Raw genomic sequence first — 19,631 nt, 5'->3', positions numbered from 1 at the left:
CGATGGTGTTTTGCTATCATTTATAACACAAATAACCTACGTTAAGAACAGTCATTTCCAAGCGACAGGTGAACACACATAAATCTGGTATATCGGGCTAATGCGGCGCTCAGAGACAAGAGGGGATGCGGGAGATGATCATTGGGTGAGTGTTTTGAAGGAGCGGGTCTACTCATTTTACAAGTTTATGGAGCACATGGTAGCAGCACAGCTACTGTGCACCAACGCATTGCTTTCTGTGCACAGGTTGAGAGTGTAGAGACTGAACTGTTGTGGCTTTCTTCTCAAGCGCTCATCATCCAGTGTCTTTCCCAATGTTGTCTTAGCGGCAAGGTTCAGGACTACTGTGAAAAACACTGGCTGTCAGAAGTGGGATTCGAACCCACGCCTCCAGGGGAGACTGCGACCTGAACGCAGCGCCTTAGACCGCTCGGCCATCCTGACTGCGTTTGACGAACCAGATCTATGATTTTGGATCCACATAGCAATTAGCAACGATTGATGGACTCTCTTTTGTCTGCTATTCAGTCCACAGAATGTAAACACAATCACAATGCAAGTGAGCAAGGCAAAAAAAGCACTGTTATTAGCCTATGGCTGCAAGTAGTGACAAAGTCAGGAAAACTGACAATGTAGATCATTAAATGAATCAAACTAAAATGCCATCAGTACTTAAGTAGCTGGAGTTTATCTGCATTATGATTCTGAGCTGATGTTCTATGCCCCCCCTAATGTTTCTTTTTTTACCGTAGGCTATTTGTGGTATAAATGATACTGTTGATGATGCTCTATGCCCCCCCTAATGTTTGTTGCAAGGTGGAAGATACTCAATTTCCTCAATCCTTGCTCTTTAAACTAGGTTCCACCGAGACATGACCTCAAATCTCTGGATTCTGAGTCCAGAGTGCTAACCATTATACCATGGAACCACTCCTTGACATCATGAGAAAGTTGGGAAACTATTTCATACATGTTATCGCCATATATTATTCAGAGCATATAACAGAGATAGCGCATGAAATTACCAGTAACACAATAGATAACATTTTAAAAAGGAAACTTTACTGTCTTACATAAAACCATGACACCATGGAACCATGTACTCAGTTGCATAATGTCTCTTGACAACCTAGTGGAGAATAGTGTCAATTTCCATATTATTCTATGACGATGGTATTTTGCTATCATTGATAACACAAATAGCCTACGGTAAGAACAGTAACCACAAAGGATCCAGTCATTGCCTTGTCATGTCATTTCAAATTGTACGGATGAGGTCTGGGTGCTAACTACCAATTCAGTTCCCAGATTTTCATGTCTGTGTCCGTACAGTCGTTGAAAAATTAAATACAATATTGAATGTTTATGTCAATAAAAGGTATATTACATGGTATTGGGCAGAGATAGCATATGACAATACTGGCAATACAGAAGATCATATGAAAAAAGAAACTTTGAACCGCTAGCTAGCTACCTTAACGAACTTAGCCAACTACAGCTAGCAATTGTCTGTCAGTTGAGGATGAATATTTTAGCTGTGGTTATCAAGTTATCAGGCCCAGTGGTATTTGATATAATAATAAAATAATGTCTGTATAGCAACATACTTAAGACATTAGTGTTTCTTACCTGTGTCCTGGCAGACCTTTCAGCTAGACTGGATCATATGGTGACTGCGTAACCACAGATGAACACACAGAAACCTGGCATATCTAGCTAATGCACTGTTCACAGACAAGAGGGGATGTGGGAGACGTTCATTCAGTCAGTGTTTTGAATGACCAGGTCTACTCATTTTACAGTTCATCGAGCACATAGTTGCACAGCTACATTACACCAACACATTGCTTTGTGTGCACAGGTTGAGAGTGTAGATATTGAAAGGTTGTAGCTTTTTTTCTCAAGCACTTGTCAGCCAGGGAAGGTCAACACCTGTCTTTTCCAATATTGTGTTACCGGTGTTACACTGCATTTGGTGACCTATCAGATTCTGTGACCTGCCATGATATTCTTACCCTAACCCCAACTATCTCATTCCTCATTCCTAAACCTAACCAACACTGCAAATCACAGAATCTAATGGTTCACCAAATACTGTCTATCACTGGTAACTATTTGGCCTATTGTGAAAATCACTGGCTGTCAGAGATGTGAATCGAATCCACTCCTCTAGGGGAGACTGTGACCTGAACGCAGCGCCTTAGACCACTCGGTCATTCTGACCGCTTCATACTTTACTTTTAACCAAAAGCCATAAGGACATAGGCAAGTCAAGTCAAATAAGTCACAGTGCAACTGTCCTAAATGGTTGTCTTTTAAAAATATTGTGAAGGTGTTATGCTTAGTTCATTTATAAAAACAAACTTAAAGTACCATATAATTATTTCAATAAGCTTACAGTGTTAATCAAAGAGACTCAGATACACAGGGCAGCATCTGAAGCCAAAATATGAGCTTTCAAATGTACGAGAATTCAATTCATAGTAGTCTCTTAGGAAATTTAATTACATTGTCATAGTCTTTTTTTGGGCACATCTCGCACTTTCATATATTAACCACCAGATGACAGTAATGGATTTATATTACTACATTCTAAGTTTATTATACAGTTCAACTTTATTTATCCTTGTTTTTTTTTTTTATATAAGAATGTCTTTCTGCTAACTCCATTGATTTTCCTCTTTTGCCTTTTTTGTTCTTTTTTGATACAAAGCTCTGAGGCAAACATGTAATTGTATATTGCCTGAATATGAATATTCATCAATTTATTCCTGTTACACATCGTAAACAGTTCCATCCTGTAACATTAATCCACTCACGGATTAATTCATAATAATTTAATAACAATTAATCATGTAATGTGAAAGTGGTCACCAGTGGGTTTGACTGATGCAGTTTCAGTTTATTCATCAAAATTAAGCTTGAAACATGTCACACCCACACATATGAATCACCCAACTCATCAACTTAGTGTATCTTTTTAGCAATATATTATATTATATTTATATTGCAATGGTTGAGTCTCAGCACATCTCAACATTGTTTCCAGCAGCAGGCAGCTGAGCTATTTTCAGCAACAAAGCTGGATTAACTGAGTATGTCAGGTTGTTTTGACGTTTGCATATTTACCCCACATGTACACACATATAGTGTAATTATTATAGTGTATAATGGCCTAAAATAGCCCATAATATATATAAAACATAATGTCATATCATATCATATTTTTGTTATTGCGGTTATTAATGATAGTCTATCATATCAACTTTTTGACATACCAATAGGGAGTGGGGGGTGCAGGGGAGAGAGAGAGAGAGACAGAGAGAGAGACAGAGAGAGAGAGCTAGGCTGTCACTGGCCGGTGCAGTGTGCAGCAGCAGCAGCAGCTCGGCTCAGGCAGCAGACGGCGGCCCGCGCCTCCGGTCCCATCTACCGTTTTCCTCCGTTCGTTTCCATTCCCCCTCTTTTCGTTTTTTTGCTCACTCTTCTCTTTTTTGTAGTCGGCTTGGAGAAATGTCGGCCAGACCGGGATTCTACCGGCAGGAGCTGAACAAGACTGTGTGGGAGGTTCCGGAGCGGTACCAGAACCTGACGCCGGTGGGCTCCGGAGCCTACGGCTCGGTGTGGTGAGTGTTTGTTTGTGTGTGTATGTGCAGGGCGGGTGGAGGGGCGAGGCTGCACAGCCACAATATATATTGTTCTTGATGCATCAGCGTAGCGATGCCTACATGTCGGCTGTGTCATCAGAATGAAGCTGCTTGTGACTGATCGTTTGGTTTTTATTGTTGTCATTGTTGGTATTACCGGCTTATTATTAATGTCACGTAGCCTTTGTAGCCTACGGAGTCAATATTTTGGGGGTAACAACCCTAAATAATATATCATGTTTACATTTTAATATGCCGATGAATAAGATTTCATTATGTGCACTGTTGTCACCCATATCCTATAAAGCAGGGTCGCAGTCTTGTTTTTATTCCACAGCTCACTGTCTTCTGCTTCTATATGGGTGGGAGGGAGTTAAAGACTAAGACAGTGTCAGCACAGGAATTTCCCAAATAACCCTCCCATCCCATCCCATCCATCCCATCCCACACACACACACACACACACACACACACACACACACACACACACACACACATACACACACATCTCTGTGTTGGATGCAGGCATAATCAACCTTGCAACATAAAATTGCTTTAATTTTGGACGAATCTGTATCTGTCAGTGCTATCTCATTGCCATGGCGATGTGTCATGGTGATAACCACCCCTGACAGTCAATATTAATTAAGCTATAAGAGCAGGTTACCTAACGAAATATAGGGAGAATGGTTTGTATGTTCATGTGACTGATCCCAGTGGGATAATTACTTTTCTAAGACATGAATATGATGTTTAAGCTTCTCTATGCAGTGTTGCATGTTGGTAGCTTCATAATAGCAGTGAGAAGGAACTGTTAAGTCTTAACCGCCAAGATCAATCAATCTTCCACTTCAAACTGATTGATCCTGGCAGCTGGGTCAAACACTGAACTACAGGCGGAAATTCCCAAAACCTTGTAAGGAAGAATTTACACAAAGCTTTGTAGATATAAACTAAATAATATAGTTAAAACGACATCTTCCTGAGAACTGGTTAAAAGCGGATCCTTTTACCTGCACAGTAAATTCAGTCTTTGCCCATTTATGACACCCCTAACACAAGCATATGCCAGTTGAGCCTTTCCAGACCACAATGAGAATATTTTCGAGCCAATCCGGCAGGTCTAAGTCCAAATCCTCTGATGCTTTTTTACCAAAGGGATGAGAGAGGCAGAAGACTTAATGTCTGTGAGTCCGGGTTTGTCTTTATGGAGGACTCACTCCTGTCCGGTTCAGGGAACTGTTTGGAGTTGGCTATTAAGTTCATTGGGTTTTCTCTGTGCAGGCAAAAAATGTCTATAACTGATATGGATATACTGCATGTTATTCTCAGTCTTTTTCCTTGTTGTGGGGTAGGATCACTCTCCTTCCATTTTAATGGAATAAAATTGTATGATATCTTCCTAATAGTGTTTAGGAGGCAAGCTGTTGTGTTGCAGAAACGTAGGATGTTTGTAGGATTCAACAGTGGAACTGAGCTTACCAGTGTTCCCACCTGTGTTGTAAAATTGGATTGGACACTATATGGCCCAGTACCTTTGCCCTGTATTGTGTCAGATCACACACTGACATTCTGGCATAAAATTGATATGTTGGCTTGTTTAGCTACAACCCTCATTGCCATTGCCTGCATCCTTTGGAAGGAGGCTTTATCTTGACAGCTGACTTCCTGTCAAGTCAGATGTTAATGAAGATACTGTCTGAATTAGCAGGAGATGGGATGTGCTTCTATGCTGGAGCTTCACTTTATGTTTCAAGCTTCCAGGAATATTTTGTGCTTAAATATCTTGCCTATGTTGCATCTTTAAAGCTCTGCTCAGAATAGCACAAGAGCAAAATTATACAGAGCTGGATCACGAATTTGCTTTCAGCTGTTTCAGCCTCAGGAAAATTATATGCACACAAGCATCTTGGAACATGAAAATACCAAGGTTAAGATTTGATTCCCATTTTGGACACCCATGCCATGAACACATGCTTACTGTAATGTTATCAATGCAGCCATTCAGGGGTACATGGAACTCATCTTTGTCGACAAAAACAATGTTGCCCTGAGCAATGTAGCATTCACAGTTGATACTCATGATCTTTGAAGGTTCAGTTTGTATGAGCATAGAAAACTCAATGCCAAAGTCAAAGCTCTGATCTTTGTTATACAATTCTCATGTGCATCTGTTGCTCTGAATAGCACTTTCTGGAACTTCTCTGATTTCATAATAGGATGATCGTGAAAAAACATGGAATAATTCTTGTGCTTTGATACATTAAGTCACTGAGTTGTAAGTCGAGTCTATTCATTTCCCCTTGATGACAGATGAGTGTTGACTGTGATATACACCCCAAACCCCTTGGTTTGGTCAAGTTTGTATTCATTCTACTACCACTTGGAGTAGCAGAAGCTGGGTATTTCAACCATTTATTGCTTGTAGCTTTTGTATTTCAACCATTCATCAATTTCTTTTTGCTGTTTCACCATTCATTCATTACTTTCATATGTATTTCAACAATTTATCCATTACCCTTTGAAACTATTTTAAACCTTTTGTCCATTACTTTTAGTATAAGTATAAATTGTATACTTATATTTATCTATTTATATTTATATTTATCTATTTTTTAACCATTTAGCCCATGCATTTATTTTAGCTAACTCTTCAACCATTTATCCATCAATATTCATCCATTACTGTTTGCTAACTAGTTCAAACCTTTATCCATTACTTTTAGCTAACTATTTCAATATTTATCAGTTAACTATTTCACCATATAATAGCTAACATTAACTATTTCAACGATTTAATCATTACATTGAGCCATTTAGGTATCCAACTTTTAGCTGTATAACCATTCATCCAATAGCTAACTATTTCACCTCTGCTCGCTCGCTAACTAGTTTTTAATGCACTCTCAATTGCAACAATTCAATATGTTTGTTTGTTTTTAAAATCAAATTGTAATTTATATTTTTACAAATTGATTGAACTATGCAAAATCTTCCCCATACTCTCTGAGGTACAAGTACCCTTGTTTAGGAATTACTACTTGGATCATAGATGTATTAAGGAGAACTAAATCCTTGTTGTCTGTCTGCCACACAGAAAATAAAGTGTTTTATGTGTCTGGTTTGTTTGGAATTATTAGAAAAACTTGAAGTTGTAGACAAAGATTTTGGGATTAGCATGTGTTTTTCCCCTCCTAGTTTAAGGACTGCACATTCTGAGCAATTATATCTCTCAAGACATCATATCTATGGACACGACATGCTGGCACTGGTAAAATGCCTTCTTAAGTTATAAACACACACAAAGGACATTCCTCCACAAACCACCCAGCACTGCCCTTCATTGTTAATGTTGATCTCCAGCTATTGTCAGTGACTTTCTCATGGCAAGACTTGATATGCAAACAGCTGGGGGATGGGGTGTCAGAGTACAACATGTGTATGTGTGTGTGTCATGATGGGGGGTTAGGATAGTCCCACAGTCTACCTCTTGAGATGCACAGTAAAACAGCGCTCATCATTTATCTCAAATAGCGGCTTGTTCTCTCGGCAAACCCTCTTGAGACTGCAGGCCTGAGGTCAAGGATCTGACAAGCTCATATAATCCTCTATAGCTTAGCTAGAGCTATACCCTCATCACCCATGGGAGAGGAAGAACCAAAAGATAAATAGAGTTTGTAAGGAGATTATTACAGTAGGTATAAGGGAGTATATTAGTTATAAGGAATGGAGTGACTTTAGAGGGATGTATTGCAGCAAAGCACAGACACGACAGAGAGTGAGGCCTCATAAATAAAAAACTTATTTAATAATTCAACATGCAGTGCCTCTCGAATTTTGATAAGTCATGAGACAAAAACTTTAGAAGACTGAACACTGTCATATTCTTTGTCTAACCCAGACTCATTGTCTTCTCAGCTTCCTGCAGTCAAGCCCTAATTCCAATAAATATTCTCTTTTCTGCTTCATTTCTTGAGCCAAAATTGGGCCAATTTTGGACCAGGCGAGACTGAACATCAAGAGAGAATATGCACTAAGCTGATCAAGCTGCTTTCATCTCATGTCAACATATGTAACATCTGCTCAGTAAACCAGAACTTTGGCACAAAGCCTCTCATTTGGATAACTATAAATAAAACATGACTGCTTCATTTACTGCCGTCAAAAATGTTACATCTGTTGGTTTGCTGAATGGAAATACGATAAACTGAGCAGAAAACGAAACTGGGATTCTGATTTGTTGCTCATACCTCGTGTTTGGATAGAGGGCTCTTATCAAGTGACTGCAGTGCCATTTAATAGCCACAGATGCAGCATGCAGGCTATAATGATGGTGTGTGTACGTGTGTGTGTGTGTGTGTGTGTGTGTGTGTGTGTGTGTGTGTGTGTGTGTGTGTATGAATATGGAAAATAGCAATTTGAGGGTATAGTGCTTAAATAAATAAACATTTTGGAAAATGTGGTTATATTTGCTCTCTTGCAGAGAGTTAGATGGGGAGATTGATATCACTGTCTGTCCATTCAATATGAAATTATAGCCACTAGCCAGTTAGCATGCCTTAGCAGAATGACTAAAAATAGGAGGAAACAGCTAGTTTAGCTTTTTCCAAAAGTGATATTGCACTAAGAAATAGTCCCAGAAGTAAACCCAAATAATTATTTTTACACATCTGTTTTTGTATGAGTTAAATGTAACATAATATGTTAATTAATAAGCTTAAGGTTCTGGTAGGCAGATATTTGGACAGAGCTACAGTACGCTAGCTGTTTCTCTTTTTCCAGTCTTTATGCTAAAGTCAGCTAACTGGTTGCTGGCTGTAGCATCGCATTCAGCATACAGACATAAGAGTAGTATTGATCTTCTCATCTAACTTAACAAAAAAGCAAATAAGCGTATTTTCTAAAATGTCAAACTACACTAACACTCCCTTTAAATGCATAAGCTTGGGTGTGGTGTTTTGCAGGAATCAACCTCCATGGACAACAGTCTGTAGAACAAAGTATAATTTTCATCTCTAATTGCAAGAGTCAATACCCTCCCCCCATTCCAAATATAAGCAGATAATATAGGTTTTCCGCATTGATTTAATGAGGATGAATTACATTAACTGTTCAGATCAGGACATGTACATGTAGACAGTTTTCTTTGGTGGATAAACAGTGCACTTGAATCATGTCACACTTGGTATCTGTTGCCCCTCCTCTGGTTATGAAACCGGAGGTGCATTAAGAGCTGGGATATAAAAAAATATTGAGACAAAAGAAGAAGAAAGAAATCGATGCCTTGGCTCTGCTGCTCTGAGAGCAGTGCAGTCAGATCCATGTATGGAAGATGGCAGGGAGGAAAGTATGTGTGAGGCCTGGTTCATGTCAGAGACACAGGAGAGTGGCTGCTGTCCTGCCTGAAGCCCCGCAGGGACATCCGGACTGACAGCAGGTGACATCAAGCCAGAAAGCTAGGGGGATGCACTCAGCCGTGCAAGAGTGCAGTTTACTCAAGCATGTAAGCATTATAAGTCACCATGTAACGATACAGTAATATTTACAGTGGGTCTCATATATTGTAGAAAAAACAGGAGACACACATCATTTGGTTGGCACTTCTACACCAACTGTCTCAAGGTGACCATATGCTTGCTGCAGTTTGTTAGGGAAAAAATGACACATTTATTAATCAGCCAGAGTGGCCCAGGTACAAAATGTACTGTGGGCCCCTCACAGTAGAGAAAAATATTTTTTTATAGAAATTGAAGCTTATATGTATCTGCTTCATGGTTAGTTCTATCACATTTTAGGAAGTACAGAATAGCCCAAATACAATTCTGTCATACCAGAAACTGTGTGAGTACTGAGAGTGTTTACATACACAGTAGTATTTTAGTTTTGGAACTTATGCTGGTTTTGATCATTTTTCTGTGTTTTCTTGGAACATGACAAAGCTGGTTATTCATACACCTGTATGCATCATGATAACAGTTTTCTGATTGTCTGTATGCAGGGGTGTGTTACCGCAACAGTTGAGAATGAACACTGTTTTCCTTCTGAGTGTCTAGACTGTGGATTTACCACGGAGTATTGTTTTTACTTTACCACTTAAGTCAGACTTTCCCTTTATTTCAGCATGATGATCATCATTATCATTTGCCATCATTTGTTTTGTTTTACTAACTACTAAGTAACTTGAGTTGAAGTACACACCTGCAAACATGGCAGAGAATGATCAGATACCAGATGTTTAAATGCCAAAGTATCCTGGTTTCTATCTGAGTGTTCCAGCTTTCATAATCAGGACTTATCCAAGTGTCTGAAATAAGGATATGATGTTTATATGCCCAGAGAATAACAGGAAAGCTTTAAAAACCTGATTAGAACCAGGATACTACAGCACATGTAAACACTCATCGTTAAAGAGTCAGTTATCACACCCACTGGAGACTAAAACTGATCAGAATGCGATGCAGCTGCAAGAGGAGTAGTTTGGCTTTGAGTAAGCAGGTCTGGCTCATAGTGTTTTTTTCTCACAGTAAAACGTCTCACTCTCCACCCTCATGTAAAACTAACAGCAGTATACTATCGGTCAAGTATTTTGGTTCAGATTTTGCTGCCAAAAGCTGTCAGAAAGTGTATTCTGTGAAATGTAGGAAACCACATGTAAAAGATGATGCAGCAGGTTGTGGTTTCACCAGAAGTACACCTCTTTATTGAGAAATTCCTGATATGAGCATCACACATTTATAAGAACTTTAAGCGTGAATGAGAAGGGATTTTCCCTTAAAGTGATCTGAAATCAGTCTGATTAACTAATGCTATTGGCCACATAATAATGAGTCATGTACTATACATTGAGTCAGTTCTAAGTGTATACTATACATTTTTCACTGCTCTTTTACTTTAAATGTCATTTTTTTCCAGTCACTTCTTCCCTTTTGCTCTGTCCCTATTGTGCTTTGCAGAATTTCTCAATTCTCACCCATGTTTCCTTCCTGTTTGTGTGTTCCGCTCTCTGATGACTGTATTATTATTACCGTGAGAGTTGAAAAGCTGACAGGCCTGAAAAGACATTGGCACCACAAAGGCAACGGCAGCAGCAGCAGCAGGGCTCAGCATTCGATATGTGGAATGACATTTACATTTCAAAAGAGGCAGATGAAATAAACTGACGCACTTTTACAACATCTGACATCCTCACTTCTCTTGTTCCACCACATCCTCTGTCTCTCTCTCTCTCCCTCTCTCCTTTTCTCTCTCTGTCAGTCAGTCTGTGTCTCTCTCCACACTCAAACATTAATCACTCACAGACATACTCTGTATCATCAGTTGGTATCGGGTTTAAAGGAATTGTTGGACATTTTGGGAAATATGCTTATTAACTTTCTTCCTAAGAATTAGATGAGAAAATACCACTTTTATCAATACAGTGAATATGTACAGTAGCTGGAGCCAGAAGCCAGTTAGCATAGCTTACCTTAAAGACTGAAATATGGGGAAACAGTGAGCCTGGCTCTGTCCAAAAGTAACTAAATCCACCTTAAGCTGATCAATTAACACATTTTATGTGCTAGATTTACCTTAGATTAGTTTAGCATAATGACTGGCCTGTAGCATAATAGCCCCTCTCCGTCTAAAAGTAACAAAGTCAGACGAAGTCACTGTGCATGGTCAAGAAATAGTCCCGTGTTTTTTTATGTTTTTACACACTGGTTTTTGCATAGATTTTAAAAAAACAGGATATAGCAGGTTGTTAAGTAGATTTTGTTATCTTTGAACAGAGGCAGGCTACATGTTTCCCTTTTTCCAATCGTTATGCTAAACTAAACTCACCAACTCCTGGCTGTAGCTTCATATTTTAGGCACAGATTATAAGGGTGGTATTGATCTTCTCGTTTAACTCTGGGCAAGAAAGCAAATAAGAGTATTTTCCAAAGTGTTGAAATAAACAGCAATTCAGATATGTTCATGTACATTCAGACACGTTTACTTAATTTCTCTGGTTTCTCTCTGCAGTTCAGCATACGATGTCGTCTTACGGCAGAAGGTTGCGGTGAAGAAGCTGTCCAGGCCTTTTCAGTCTCTGATCCACAGCCGCCGCTCGTACCGGGAACTCAGACTGCTCAAGCACATGAAACATGAGAATGTTAGTGCTCGTTATAAAAATACACAGATAGACAGATGCAGCTCTCTGCATGTTTCCGCCCGGTTATTGATCAACTCTGCTTGTTTCTGCCTCTGTCTCTGCAGGTAATAGGGCTTCTGGATGTCTTCACACCTGCTGCAGCTTTAGAGGACTTCAATGAACTGTGAATAAATGCAGTGTTTCTTATAAGCCATACATCTGTCCACTTTTCACCAAAAAATGCAAAGCTTCTGTTATGAGAGAGCATGGTGGTGTTGGTGGAGGCGATCCTAGGAGATTACAGGCTTGTAGAAATGTCTGACGGTTGCCATGGCAGCATCACCATGTTCTCCTCCAACTCCCCCCAACCCCCCCCATTCTCACATACATACACTCTCCCCTTTTCCAGCTACCTGGTGACTAACCTGATGGGTGCAGACCTCAATAACATCGTCAAATTTCAGAGGTTGTCAGACGAGCACGTGCAGTTCTTAATTTACCAGCTTCTCCGTGGCCTCAAGGTGATTTACCATGTCGAGATTTATCTGCTGCATGCCATACTGAACGCAACGCACAGTGCATTCTAGATGTGTTAGCATGCATATAGTAGAGAAGTGGTTCCCAAACTTTCTTGTCAGACATACTGCACCCCCACATCCCTGTCAGATGAAGTCAAGTAACCCTTCATCCACACCTCCCACCAACTGATTTTAAATCTGGTTTATATATATTTTCAGATTGAACTGTGAATGTTTAGGTCAGGCCAAGTTTGCATTCATTCTACTACCTTTGAGTGGCAGAAGTTGGATGTTTAACCTATTTATCTATTAAGCTTTTTCAACCAATTATCCATTTATTTTGGCTATTTCACCATCTATCCATTACTTACAGCTCATTATTTCAACAGTTTATCCATTAATTTTAGCTATTTCAACCATTTTCTTAGTACCTTTAGCTAACTATTTCAGCTGTTTATGCATCACATTTACATAATTAACTGTTACGACTGTCTATACATTACTTTTAGCTTTCTGTTTTAACCATTTATCCATTACTTTTAGCTAACAATTGCAACTATTTATCCATTACATTTACATAACTATTTGAACTGTTTATCCATTACGTTTAGCTAACTGTTTATTTGATTGCTTGCTGAACTAGTTTTGTTACACAACTACACAATATTTATACAGAATAAGACATTCTATTAACTGAGAGATTTTTGTCAAAAGCTTGCCTGCTAACACCAGATCAGTCCAGCAGCCAGCCAAGCTGGCTGTTCAGCCTGCCCGGTTACCATGGGACAGACAAAAGCAGTCTCCCTTTAGGCAGGGGCTAATATGGTGAACTGCACTGTTGACCCCTGTCTCCTTTATGTCCCCTCTCTCCTCTCTCCTCCCCCCATCCTCCTGCCCCACCCCATCGCCTGTCGAACAGTACATCCATTCAGCAGGATTGATCCACAGAGTGAGTGCCTTCTCTTTGCCATTCCTGTCATTTTGACCATCAACTCTGACAAAACATAACAGCATGTGGATGGTTAAAAGAATATGAAAATGATATATGACACACAGCTTTGTGTCTCTGTAAGTAGCTTTAAGGTTGAAAAGTATGACCTTATTATCACATATACTCTGTATCACCTTGTTCCAGTTTTTTGTTATATAAGTTTGCACTGAGTGAAATCTAAACTAACTGCATGTTTTATCACTGCATCATTACATCAAATTGAAATTCTAGATGACTAGTCCATCATATTATTCAAATGTAATCAAAACTCAGCATGACATTTTGATATTTTTGGGGTAAACTTTAGAGCTTTAAATGATTAATTTTTTTTTCATCGGCTGAGGTACAGTTGCTCAGAGAGAATGATTGAAAATTTGATATTAAATAGAATAGAAAAGTCAATCAAAATACCAGATTCTAGGATTACAAGCGACTTTGGGATAAAATGTGTGTTTTGTGGAACTGAAAGACAGTCTGACTCAAATTATGAGGGTTTGAAATGGAATTGAAAGTACAGGAATAACTATTTTCAAATCACCAATTCATAGCTGTATTTCTGATTGGTTCTCTTTAGATTCATTTCTATGAGTATGCTCTGCATAAAGTTAAATGGATTAGCCATTTATGTTGCTTTATATTCATATCCCATTTCTGTTTCGCTATGATATCTAATCATGTTTCTGTCCTCCTTTGTCTGGTTTACTATCCTTCCCAGGACCTCAAGCCAAGTAATGTGGCAGTGAATGAGGACTGTGAGCTGAGGGTAAGACTGGCCCTCCATTTAAATCAATAGATCCTTCACTCCAAACTGTAAACTCCATTACTTAGAAGAACTGTCTACCTGTCCGACAGATCCTTGACTTTGGATTGGCAAGGCAAACAGATGATGAGATGACAGGGTACGTGGCAACTCGCTGGTATAGAGCGCCAGAGATCATGCTGAACTGGATGCACTACAATCAGAATGGTGAGACACTATCGCATTTATCAAGTTGTTAATTTTTTTTTTGAAACAAACGCATTAAATGTTCACTTATTAAACCTGTGGTGTTTCTGTTCCAGTTGATATTTGGTCAGTGGGATGCATTATGGGGGAGCTGCTCAAGGGAAAAGTCCTTTTTCCTGGCACTGACTGTATCCTTTATCAGCAAGGCAGGAGTCCACCGCAATTTGCAGTTTTTTTTTCGCATCTTAGCAACAACCTTCCATTATCTCTTTTAAAGTGCCCTGTGGATGCAGGCTTCTTCTGGATTTGCATCACAATCCCAGGCCTTTCTGAAGGAGAGGTGCATCAACAGAGAGAAATGGGGGAATGAATAGAAGCAATCACAAAAGACTGAATTATCTAGGTTGTTGTATTCGGTGTCTAAAAGCAGTGCTAAAACGAATTTGATTTACTGACTTCTAGCTGACTTTCACCAGGACGCAGTAAGTAAAGTCTCTGAAGTAGTCTGTTGATTTTGTATGTGACCAGCTACTATAATGGGTCATCATCTTGATGACTTTTCTCAAATCTTGATGGACCTTAACCCTTCCTGCACTAAGATATTGACCAGCTGAAGAGAATCATGGAGATGGTTGGGACTCCAACGCCCGACCTCTTAAAGAAGATCTGCTCTGAACATGTGAGGAAGGGTGGAATAGATAAAGGGATGATTGGGAGGAGCAATTTTGGTTAAACGAGAATGTGAAAAAGAATGTGCCATGCAAACACAACAGTGTTGCTTCAAATGATGCAAAGAACCTGCTGAAATTTTGTGATTGATGAGTCATTTGAAGGACTTAGCTGCTGATTGAATAGTCAATATATGTGAGTGTTGGGGTGATTGATCACTAACAGTTTGGCACCGAATGATCCACATGCATGCTATGGTTGACCATTGGTCTCTATTTCCAGGCACAGAAGTACATCCAGTCTCTGCCTTTCATGCCCCAGCAGGACCTGGAAAAGATCTTTAGAGGGGCAAATCCACTAGGTAGGTGATGCACCACAGTTTGGATCAACTTCTTAAATTTAATTGAAAGGTTGTGAGAGGCAGCTCAAGTTGCTTTCTCCATATTGCAAATTACAAATTCAATTTTACAATTTTTTCTTCTTCTAGCAGCAACACCATCAATAAATTTTTGATTCCAACCTTCTACCATATTTCAGCCCTCTTTCTCTGTCTGTTTCTCTGTTAGCTGTTGACCTGTTGAAGCGCATGCTGGTTCTGGACTGTGATGGGAGGATCTCTGCCAGTGAGGCTTTGTCCCACCCCTACTTCTCACAGTACCACGACCCAGACGACGAGCCAGAGGCCCCGCCTTATGATCAAACACTGGAGAGTAAAGACCGAACTCTAGAAGAATGGAAAGGTAAAGCTTTGATTCAAAAGTAGCACAATATAGAATATAAGATAGACCTTGATGGAAGAAAACAATAAAAAAATATGACATGATCACAAGTATATCCATGACATTTTAAAATGTCCAGATATTGTCTACTTCTCACTTTCTTTCAAATTCATGCTCTCGCTTCCTTTTATAAACAATTTTAGAAAGGCAGCTTTTTTTTTGCATTGCAGAGGAGGAAATTGCGCAAACTGATGCTGCAGATCCAAAGTGAGCTACAGGCTGCATTCACACCAAATGCGAGAAAAACGGCAGTCCTCCTATTCATTGAATGGGGGCAGTGCACTTACACTGTAGGAGTGGGGACCATATAGGGCTCAGCAAAAAACAGCAGTAGCTATCCAGCAAAAAGTTGAACCAGACTCAACTTTTGCTGAAACGCAACCTGACATCACACTGCGGTGGCCAATCACATACATGCAAGCGCACAATCCTAATGGATAACTTTGTAATGTGAAGGCTGTATTCGGCCATTTACATGTGATTATCGCAACAAAAGATAAAACAGTTGCCGCCGTGAAAACTTTCCAGAGTTGTAAAATCCTGTCTGTAAGTGACTTCTGATAAGTCTTTAAATGCATTGACCTGTAACTTCAACTTTACTTCCTGGATTGTATGTCATTGTCTTTCCAGTACCTCAAACAAAACATCTCCACCATTGCAGCCCTCTGTGTTGTAATGCCGGATTGCTGAATTTGGTGTGAATGTAGCCTCTAGCTGCACAGCTTTTCACAGTGGGGATTTTATGCAAGAGGTTAAGCTTGCATGGGTGTTTCAGGAATGCTGACTGCACCACCAAAGTAGTAAGGGTTTTGAAATATTTAGAGATGCCATTTATAACATCATAAATATCATAACGTTTTTTTAAGTTGAGCAGGGAGTTTTATGGTTTGTGAAATGCACCAGAACTGGTGTGAGTCATGGGGGATAGTTTTGCATGGTTTGCATCCTAATTTTGAGTTTCTTTTATAGACTGGTAAACCAAGTTGAATAGACACGATTATAATAGCACTGAATAAAAGCTTGCAGAAGACATCTTGAGGTTCTCACAATGAATTACTGAGTTGTGACAAAGAAATGTCAAGGAAGTGCTTTTTGTCTCAATCAGCACCCTTAACATAACTTCTTTTTTTTTCTTCTCTTCTCATGTACACAGAGTTGGTATTTGAAGAGGTGAACAGCTTCAAAGCACCTGCCAGCAAGACTGATAGCCTTCAGGTGGAGCAGTAAGCATCTTTCTGCTCTGCCTCGACCTTCACCTGGAGAAGGACCACATACTCATAGAGTGGGAGAAGGACTGTGGAAGGCCGAATGAAGAAAACTCTGCATCCCCTGGGCATGGCACCTCTTCCCTCTGCTCAGTGTGACTGTGTTTGATTGCCTGTCATGAGTTTATTTGAGCAGCAGGGCAGGACGGTCTCCACGGGATCAGATGCACACATTACAATTACAGGGAGCATTTTAGAATCAGATACAAGGATGTCTCCAGACCGGAAAGTTGCTTCCTCTTATGTTTCCGCTCAGTGAGGCTAAAATGAGGAACAGTTCAACGTGGCTACAACAGGGGTGATTCATATGAGGGAGCAATTTTACAGAACTGAACTGTGTTTACAGACTGATAGAGGGCGAACAGGAGAGAGCAAAAATGCACACTAGGATTTCCAAAGCAACCACAGAAAGCCGTCTTGTCCCTCATTGTGACAAATTCCATAAGCAGTCACTGCTAAGATTTTCAAATATGGAATTCATGTTTAAAGGCTTGCAGCAATGCCACATCATATCACAGAACAGCTTAGCCTACATACTACTGCATGATTTTTGTGTATTTTATTATTACAGCATATTACTGGTACTGTATTATAACCATTAAGACTGCTTATTGCATCTGCCACACACTGCTGTTAAGCCAGCCTGAGGGCCAGAGAGAGGCATTACCAGGAAATGTGACAGACCTTCAACCAGTTTTATCTGTAGTTTCCACACAGAAAAAAATAAAACAAAAGCAAACAAAAAAAGCACTGTTCTTCCTCGGATGAAAACCATCCTCTCCTGCTTACAGAATAGTAAACACCAACTGTGCTATTAATTAGCAAGGTAATTAATATATGCCAAAGCTGGAACAGAGTGACTGCACTGCAGGTCTGTGTTTACAGTGTGATCTCGCTTCTCATATACAGTTTCTGCTGATGGCTGGGTTCTGATCACCTGTTGGCTTTGGGCGCCACTCCATCAGGTTTCTGTAGTTCTCTGCTGTGTCTTTTACAGGCAGGTTTGTGTTTACAGTAACTTAGATGGTGGGCATTTGGTAAACTGTTAGAAACAGTTTCCAGAAGGTGAGTGCTGGATAAGAATATGTTATACAGGCTGATGTTTCCCATAAAGCCGACATGTTTGGCTGCTTGTGGCAACCAGGGAGCTGGGTGATCTTTTAAGTTTTTTCAGCATCTTTTGTATGTTAAAAAATTCAGATCATCTGTGACCACAGCTTAAAAGCATAGGGGATGTTCTTTATCACGGTTGCGGGTATTTCAATGACGTTGCAGTTTGTTGCCACATTGTTATACCCGTAATTATATTAAGAAACATCCTCTCAGGTGCCACTTGTAAAATCTAGAAAAGGCAGCATTAGCTCAGTGAATATGCTGATTATTGCAACAAACGCCTGACTTCCTCACTGACATTGTGTCATTCCGTTTGCAGCACACTTGAGTTTTAGTTCTACAAAAAATAATTGCTGAGGTAGAAATAGTCTGGTTGTGTTAAACCACAGTACACAAGGCCAGTGAACCACGGGATTTTGAGCTCAATACTGGAGTGAAAAAGTCAAAGGTTAAAATGGATAAAGATAATGAAAGGTCAGCACTTTTGACTAAATAGATATAGTACAGTTTGGTAACAGGCATCTTGGGTGGCCAGATACAGTAACTATCTGATAATGTTTAATGGAATATAAATCAATTTATGTTCACACACCTGAGAAACTGTTAGAAGGATGTTAATTCAGCTGCTCAAACCATTTCCAGTAGTGGTTTGAAATGGTTTGAATCTCCCCAAGTTACACGCATGTGAAGTTAAATGCAGCTCCTGTTAAGTGCAACACAGAAATAGTACTAGTATAACTACTGCTATGAATCAACTTCAGATATAATTATGCTCATATCTTGCACTTAATAGCTATACTATCTGGATACAAGTTGGATACCAATAGCAGGTGTAAAGGAGATACATGTTTCCTAGGTCAGTTAGTTTGCCTAGCTGACCTGGTAGCACTTTAGGTTAGCTAAAGAGCTACAAGCTAGCTTTGATTTTAACCTAGCAAGGTTAAACCCTAAATATGTTTAAATCTGTTGTATTTTAATGTATACTTTGGTGTGTTTCTTTATTGTCATGCCAGGAAAATGGTGGTGCTTTGGCTCCACCCTCTCAAGTTTAAATCAACTGATGAGATGATTTCTGCCTCAAAGAAATATTTTTTCGACTAAAACAGCAATTTACCATTTAGGTATCATTTTGAGGAACAATTTTTTTCTCCATATTGGTTCACACTGGAGTGCTACATGTAGCCTTTTGTGCAACTCGTCCAAATAGGATGCAAAATGTTGAATTTACAGTCCAAATGAATCTAAACTGTTTGTCTCAGTCGAAGTGTGTTCGAGCTCTGTCAGTTTCTGAATGTTGAAGTGTTACTGTGTGCTTATGTGGATGTTGTACATGTGGTGGATTTGTATAGCAACTTCAAACCGAATGTATAGGTATACTGTATGTACGTATGTTACAAGTAAGCAATGTCTTTTGAATACATGGTGGCATGTGATTCAACAGTAGCCATGAGTTTCACATCTCTAAACTGAATGTCAACTCTTGATTTTCAAATGATTCTTTTCTCATTCATCGTCAACGGGTAACATGACTTGTCTTGGCTTCACAGAATAAACATAATTTCTGTTTATCACTATGTTTTTGTCTTTTAT

General features: G+C 39.5%; 1 protein-coding gene and 1 non-coding gene across 2 annotated transcripts; one reads left to right on the top strand and one right to left on the bottom strand.

Annotated features, from left to right (window-relative positions):
- The first annotated feature begins 48 nt into the window (after positions 1-48).
- mapk11 (mitogen-activated protein kinase 11) lies at positions 49-19,608 on the top strand. The gene is made up of 13 exons (XM_042403465.1): positions 49-145; positions 3,501-3,626; positions 11,652-11,781; positions 11,886-11,944; positions 12,170-12,281; positions 13,198-13,227; positions 13,985-14,032; positions 14,122-14,236; positions 14,332-14,403; positions 14,815-14,894; positions 15,167-15,245; positions 15,451-15,624; positions 16,817-19,608. Exons 1-13 carry the CDS (start codon positions 126-128, stop codon positions 16,888-16,890), a joined length of 1,119 nt encoding a protein of 372 aa, XP_042259399.1. The 5' UTR covers positions 49-125; the 3' UTR covers positions 16,891-19,608.
- On the bottom strand, positions 362-444 carry trnal-cag. Its single transcript has one exon. It is a non-coding gene; the product is annotated as a tRNA-Leu (tRNA).
- Positions 19,609-19,631: the final 23 nt, after the last annotated feature.

The sequence above is a fragment of the Thunnus maccoyii genome, chromosome 23 (genome assembly GCF_910596095.1).
Source record: "Thunnus maccoyii chromosome 23, fThuMac1.1, whole genome shotgun sequence".
NCBI lineage: Eukaryota > Metazoa > Chordata > Actinopteri > Scombriformes > Scombridae > Thunnus > Thunnus maccoyii.
This window is presented reverse-complemented; position numbering and strand designations above follow the sequence as displayed.

Excerpts from the sequence above, each read along its gene's own strand:
- mapk11 (XM_042403465.1), top strand. The coding sequence starts at position 126 with ATGCGGGAGATGATCATTGG. Across the intron at positions 15,246-15,450 it reads TAGAGGGGCAAATCCACTAG|CTGTTGACCTGTTGAAGCGC; the intron begins GTAGGTGATGCA and ends TTTCTCTGTTAG. Across the intron at positions 15,625-16,816 it reads AACTCTAGAAGAATGGAAAG|AGTTGGTATTTGAAGAGGTG; the intron begins GTAAAGCTTTGA and ends TCATGTACACAG.